At 38.1% G+C, this 7,816-nt stretch overlaps 1 protein-coding gene across 1 annotated transcript in view; it reads right to left on the bottom strand.

The window, feature by feature from the left end:
* The window catches only part of RANBP17 (RAN binding protein 17), a 499,911-nt gene that overhangs the window by 484,430 nt on the left and 7,665 nt on the right, over positions 1-7,816 (bottom strand). The window contains exon 2 of the mRNA XM_006884340.1: positions 6,613-6,759. Coding sequence (XP_006884402.1) covers positions 6,613-6,759 — 147 coding nt within the window. The remainder of the gene's footprint in view (positions 1-6,612; positions 6,760-7,816) is intronic.

The raw sequence follows: 7,816 nt of genomic DNA, 5'->3' as shown, positions 1-7,816 counted from the left end.
GTTTTACAACAGTGGCACCATGCAGTGTTTATCTTTTTTGTGATTGAGATACTTCACTCAGCATAATGTCCTCCTGGGTCACCCATTTTGAATAATATTGCATGAGTTCCTTGTTTTTCAATGCAGCACAGTATTCCATTGTGTGAATATACCACAGCTTCTCTATCTATTCGTTCATTGATGGGCACTTAGGTTGTTTCCAACTCCTTGCTATTGTGAACAAAGCCGCAATAAAGATGGGTGTGCATATATCTGCTTCAGTGTCAGTTATGGTCTCTTTGGGCTATATTCCCAGTAGTGGAACTGCTGGGTCAAATGGTTTCTCTATTTGCGACTTTTTGCGAGAGCGCCATACCGCCTTCCACAGTGGTTGCACCACTGATTGCCATCTTTATGACAATTATGTTTGAATCACATATAATGTCAAACTCTTTTATACATGGTTTATTTTGTAAAAAGATAAAGTAGTGAGGTTTCTATTCCCATGCAGATTTGTGGTGCATATATTTTCTGAGTTTAAATTACAAATAAAGGAGTGTTTTTCAGATCTTGAAGGTATAAAATATCTATACTTCAAAAAATACTTAACTGCCTAACGGAAGAGCTTCCATCTAACTTCTATTTGGAAATGATCTATCTGCAATGTGATAATATACTAAATGGAAAATACCAAGAAAAGATCTACTGCAATGGGCAAAGACCTACTGCACTGGGCAAGTCTGCTGTCAGAGAACTCTTCAAATTACTGAAACCAGTTTGAAGACCAAGGTGCACCTGATTCAGGCCATGGTCTTTCTGATCACTTGATTTGCATCTGAAGGTTAGACAATGAATACAGGATGGCAGAAGAAGAATTGATGCCTTTGAGCTCTGGTATTGGAGAAGAGTGAATATCCCATAAATGGCCAAAAAAATAAACAGATGTGTCTTGGAGAAAGTACATCCAGAGTGTTCTTTGGAAGCAAGATGATAAAGCTTTGTCTCACACACTTTGGGCATGTTCCTTAGAAAAAGATGTCACGCTTAGAAAGGTGTCCCTCCTAACCTTCATCATGCTATGAATCATACAACAACAACTAAGTGATATCAACTATAATCATATGAAGAAATGGAATGTGCAACTTAACTGCCTCTATTAACAAGTACCCCCTTCACCATGAAACCTAAAAAACTACATAGTGCCTGGCTACCATCATCAGACCTTACGATCAGAGATTCTACAAGAATCCCAACTAAAAAGGCAAAAATATAGAACAAAATTTCTATTTCTTATGAAAGCTACTTTCTTTAGCCATGGAGATGAGAAGATTCTTTGAAGCTGTAGTCCTGAGATAGTATTAAATAAAAAATGTTTTAATTTTTGTTCAAGTCTATTAATAATTATTAGGTGCCAAAGAGGCAGGTCAGCAAAAGAGAGGAAGATTCTTGGCAAGATGGATTGACACAGTAACTGCAGCAATGGGCTCAAGTGTGTCATAGGACAGGCTTCAGATCTGCTGTTCACAGGGTTGCCACAAGTTGTACTTGACACGACAGAACCTAAAAACAACAACTACACAAAACAGAACAGAACACTGTCCAGTTCTACACCACCCTCGCACTCACTGCTGTGCTTGAGCCTAGCAAATGTCTCCTTGGACACTGAGAAGGGATCAAACTGACAACAGCAAATCCAAATATTACACCGGACATAGGAAACACAGGGGTAGTGAGTTTATGTTACTGGAGGAGGAAAAATTTGGAAAAGGAAGGTAAAAATGGTCATACAACTCAAAGTAGGATATCAATGTCTATTCATACAAAACGAAATTGCTGAATTTGTGTAAGTTCTATTGAGTGTATTTTCAACAAAACAAGCATAAATTATTTAAAAGGATATAGTCTGTTTAAAAAGGATTTGTTGATTACATCTGTAAGATATTTTAAAAACAAAATCAGTACAATTTCATTACAGAAGAATATTAACAACGTTTGGAAATCAATGTCAAAGACATGAACACTAATCCTAATGAAGCAAAAATAATGATGTAGTTGTTGTTGTGTTTGTTGTTGTTGCTAGGTACCATCAAGTTGAGGACAACTCATAGCAACCCTACAAACAAAAGATCAGTAACCAGTCCTGTCCTGAACCATCCTCACACTTCCTTGCACACAAGAGTCCATTGCAGCAGTCACCTTGTCAATCCACCTGGTTGAAAGCCCCTAAATGATTAACTACCTTCTTCATTACTTGTTGTTGTTGTTGTTGTTGTTGTTGTTGTTGTTGAGTACCACTGAGTTGGAACCAACCTAGAGCTGACCCTCCAGCAAGTTTTCAGAGGCAGTTAATCACATGGTAGGAGACTGCTCATCTTTCTCCCACAGAGGAACAAGTGGATTTGAACCATGTGCTTTTGGTACTACAATACAAATTCTTACCACTAGGCCACCAGGGATCCCTGTATTTTCTAAAATGTACTAAACTATTATTAATTTTTATTAAAAACCAAACCAAAACAAAAAACCCCATTGTGATTTCTTTTTTTACATTATAGTTTTTGTTGTTAGGTTCCGCTGAATCAAGTACAAACCTGGGAACAACAGATCTGAACCTTGCCTATCCTGTGCCATACACACACTTTCTAACACACTAGAGTCCACTGTAATAGTTATTGTGTCAATCCACCTAGTTGAGGGTTTCCTCTCCTTTTCCGACCCTCTGCCTTCCAAGCATGATGCCCCTTCTCCAAGGAACAGTCTTTCCTTGCCTAAAGTACGTGAGACGAAGCTTTATCATCTTTGCCTCCAAAGAACACTCTAAATGCACTTTCTCCAAGACATATCTGTTTGTTCTCTTGGCCGTCCATGGAATGCTCAGTACTCTGCTCCAACACCATAGATCAAAGGCATCAATTCTTTTTCTGTCATCCTTATTCATTGTCCAGCTCTCAGAAATGCACAACAAGTGACTGGAAAGACCAGGACTTGAATCAGACGCATGTAAGTCCTCAAACTGACATCATTACTCCTCGGTAATTTGGAAAGGTCCCTCAGACTTTCCCAGTTCAATATGTTTCCTATTTCCTGACTGCTGGTACCAAGGGTGTTGACTGTGGATTCAAGTAGAATGAAGTTGGCAATTTCCATTTTCTCTACCTAACATGATGCTGTCTATCAGTCCAGTGGTAAGAATTTTTGTTTTCTTGAAGTAAGATGCATTTCATATTGAAGGCTGTATTCTTTGATCTTCTGCAACAAGTGCTTCAAGTTCCCCTCACTTTCAGCAAGGAAGGTTGTGTCATCTTTGTAGCATAGATTATTAATGAGTCTTCCTCCTATCTTGATGCCACACTCTTCTTCAGAGTCCAGCCTCTCAAATAAATTGCTCAGCATACAGTCTGAATAGGTATGGAGAGAGAATTCAACTCTGACACACTTCTTAATTTTAATCCATGTAGTGTTCTCTTGCTCTGTTTATTGACAGCTTCTTGGTATAGGTTTCATATTAGCACAATTAAGTGCTCTGAGATTCCCATTCTTCTCAATGTTAGCCTAACTTGTTATGATTCACACAAATACCTTTGCACAGTAAATAAAGCATGAATAGACATTCTTCTAGTATTCTTTACTTTCAGTCTGGATCCATATGACATCAGCATTAATATCTCTGGTGCCACAATCTCTTTTAAATCCTGCTTGAACTTCTGGCAGTTCCCTATCCATGTACTGTTCTAGCTGGTTCTGAACAACCTTTAGAAGTATTTTGAATATCTTGTATGTTATATTAATGATTAATGTTTGATACTCTTCACATTTCATTGGATCACCTTTCTTGGGAATAAGAACATCTATGGATCTCATACAATGCAATGACCAGACAGCTGTCCTCCAAATTTCCTGGCATAGACTGGGGAGCACATCCAGAGCTGCATCTGTTAATTAAAACAAATCAATTGATATCCCATCAATTCCTGGGGCCTTATTTTTTGCCAGTGCGTTCAATGCAGCTGCATCTTCCTCCTTCATTACCATACAAGCTCCTGTTTGTATGAGACTTCCTAAAATTATTCTGTGACAGTCAGTTCTTTGTGGTACAGTGACTCCATGTATGCCCTTCATCTTCTTTAGAAGCTTCCTGGGTAATTTTATATATTGCCTATGCTGTTGTTTTGATTGCCTACGAGTGGTGCACAACTCATAGCAACACTATGGACAAAAGGCCTGAAGCCTTTCTATAACTATCGACAATCATCAAAATATTGCCCATAGTATAGCATCTTTCAATATTGCGACTTGAAGCTTAAATCTGCTTTTCAGTTCTCTCACCTTGATAAATGCACAGTGAGTTCTTCCCTTTTAATTCTCAATTCCAGCTCTCTGCATATTCCATTTTAATACTTTGTCTCTTTGATCTACCCTCTGCAATCTTCCGATAAGCTTTTTTTACTTTTTGGCATGTTTTCCCTTTCTTTGCATGTCAATGCTCTAGTTTAATTTTTAGTGTCTCTTCAGACACCTTTTCAGTTTTTTTCCTCCTCCTCTGTCTTTGTGATAACCTTTTGCTTTCTTCATGGATGAGACCATACTCATCTGGTCTTCAATCATTGGTATTCAATGCTTTAAACTAATTAAGATGATTTTGAAATTTAAATGGAATAGATTCAAGATCACACTCTTGATTCTCATGGACTTTTCATTTTCTTTGGCCACTATTTGGACTTGTACATAAGTAATTGATGGTCCGCCCCTGACCTGGTTATGACTGTGATATTAAGCTTCTCCAAGGATTCCTCCCACAGATGTGGTCAATCTGATTTCTATACAGCTATGAGGTCCATGTGTCAAGTCACCATTTGTATTTCTTTTAAAAAAAGGTATTTGCAATGAATAAATCCGTGAGACTACAACACTTGATCATTCTTTTTCCAGCCTTATTTCTATCATCAAGCTGAAATTTTCTTACTATTTATTCTTCATTGTTTCCTACTTTTGCTTTCCAGTCACCAATTATCATTAACACATCTTGATTGCCATGTTCAGTCAATTTTGGACTGCAAGATTTGATAAAAATTTTCCATTTCTCCCTCTTTCGCTGTAGATGAACGAGTATATTTATTTGAGTAACAGTCATATTAGCAGGTCTTCCTTGTATGCGTACAGATAATATCCTATCACTTACAACACAGTATTTCAGGATAGAACTTGAAATTGACTTTTTTTACTATGAATGCAATGCCATTCTTCTTCTGTTTTTCATGCCCAGCATAGTGTACCACATAATTATCTGATTCATGGTGGCCAAAGCTAGTCTATCTCACCTTAGTAATGCCTAGAATGTCTACGTTCACACGCTCCATTTCATTTCTCTAGTTTTTCAACATTTAAGCTACATATATTCCATGTTCCAGTTATTAAAACATATTTGCCATTATTTTTTCTCATTCTAACTGCCTTGTAATCTGAATTCTACCACTAATACTATAACTACTGTCCTCTACTGTTCATAGGGTTGTTCAGAGGCCTGTTATTTATGAAGTGAATGGCCAATCCTGCTTCCTTGTCTGTGTTAATCTGGGAGCTCTACTAAAACTTGTCTACCATGGGTAACCCTTGTGGAATATGAAACACCAGTGGCATAGCTTTCAATATAACAGCAGCCCACAAGTTATCTCAGCCAACTGATGAACAAATATCTTTACCAAGTAGAACAATGTTCTTCCCAATCACAGCAAACTGACAATTCAGCTTGTCCTTCTAATAGCAAATCATTCTTCATACAAGGCCAGGGGGAAAGTAGGCCCTAGGGCTCAACAGAGTTTTAATCACAAAGGCCCACTCACTTGTTACAGAAGCACTTAAAAATTTGCCAAATTTTGCTTTTTGGCCCACAAAATCTAAAATATTTATCATTTGGCCTCTACAAATAAAATATGCCAACCTCTGCTTAAGCCCACACAGTCTCTTACTACAGTTTTACCATTATCACTTACAGCTCTTTATTTACACGTCTGCCTCCTCAACTAAACTTTTAGCTGCTTTAAAGCATATACATAAACCAAGTGGGCAGGTCAGTGTCTAGTCTTCCAATAAAGATTTGTCAAATGATTGCTAACTGAATGGCTATGAACCTCTAGAAAGGAGGCAAGCAAGAGGTTGTCAGCACTTCTCTGAATTAGATAATCTCATGCTTCAAAATTAATTGCAGTCTTTCTCACCTATATTTAAAGGAAAACAAGAGCCAACAGTTATTAGTCAACTTTTAAAAACCGTTATATTTGAATACTGATATGAAGGAAAAAATGGAACCTACAATCAAGAAAGCATATAAATTCATTCCTATTTCCATTTCCTGGACTCCTCTCAATTTGCTTTCGAAGTTTTTCAATTCTTTTCCTAATTAACTTCTTTGGCAGTGACATAAACGACAGTAAAAAGATATGTGGCATAAAACATAAAATGCATGTACGAAAAACATAACGTACATGAAACCAATATATGTAAACCAATAATTTTTTTCAAAACCTAAGTGTCAATATCTATCAGTTATCAACAGTAGCACACATCACTTCATTAACACTGACATATATCAATCTACTAATCTATCTTATTTAATCGCCATTATCAAATACTTACTGTTCCTTGTTCTAATAAAAGTTGACACTTGCTGAGACATTCTGGGCTGTCAATTAGTTCCAGGAGTGCTTTCTCAGCTTCTATCCTTTGTGAAAGATCAGTTCCTACATAGAGATGAGTACATAATGTCTCCAATTCCGCCAAACTCTAGAAATAAAAAAATAAAAGCAGACTTTAATTTGCATGGAGAAAAAAAATAAGAATCCTAATCACAAGAAATCTGGAGAACAACCACTTGGCCAACTGACTGGAAGATCTATATTTGTTCCGATCCCAAAGAAAGGTGACCTATCAGAGTGTGGAAACTATAGAACAATCTGATGATTTCACATGCAAGCAAGATTCTACTGAAGATTATCCAGAAACGACTGGAACAGCACATCAGCAGAGAACTACCAGAAGTCCAGGCTGGGTCGTGGTACTAGGGATATTGTAGCTGATGTTAGATGGATCTTAGCTGAAAGCAGGGAATACCAGAGGAATGTCTATTTGTGTTTCATTGACTATGCAAAGGCGTTTGACTGTGTGGATCATAACAACCTGTGGCTAACTCTGAGAAGAATGGGAATCCCAGAACACTTGAACGTTCTAATGCGAAACCTATACTTGGACCAGGAGGCAGTCATAAGAACGCATCCTATCTCCATACCTTTTCAGCCTGTATGCAAAACAGATTTTGCGGGGGGCTGGGCTCCATGAGGAGAAATGTGGGGTCAAGATTGGTGGACGATTTATCAACAATCTGCATTATGCAGATGACACAACCCTGCTTGCTAAAATTGAGGAAGACCTGAAGCGCTTGCTGCAGAGGGCCAAGGACTGCAGCCTCCAATATGGACTGAGGCTCAATGTCAAGATGACAAAGATTCTCACCACTGGGCCAATTGGCAGCATCAGGATGGATGGTGAAGAGATTGAGATTGTTCACAGCTTTAATTTCTTTAGTTTGCTTGGCTCCACAGTCAACACTCTTGGCACCAGTAGCCAGGAAATTAAACGACGTATTGCCATGGGAAAATCTGCTGTTAGGGACCTCTCCAAAGTACTTGAAGAGCAATGGTGTATCTCTGGTGACTAAGGTACATCTGATACAGGCCATGGTCTTTGCAATCACTTGTTACGCATCAATGAGTTGGACAATGACCAAGGAGGATAGAAGGAGAATTGATGCCTTTGAGCTGTGGTGCTGGAGAAGAGTATTGAG

This window comes from Elephantulus edwardii, unplaced genomic scaffold, assembly GCF_000299155.1.
Source record: "Elephantulus edwardii isolate Elephantulus edwardi_28Jun2011 unplaced genomic scaffold, EleEdw1.0 scaffold00033, whole genome shotgun sequence".
Taxonomy (NCBI): Eukaryota; Metazoa; Chordata; class Mammalia; order Macroscelidea; family Macroscelididae; genus Elephantulus; species Elephantulus edwardii.
The sequence above is the reverse complement of the archived record's forward strand: the minus strand, read 5'-3'. Positions and strand labels throughout refer to the sequence as shown.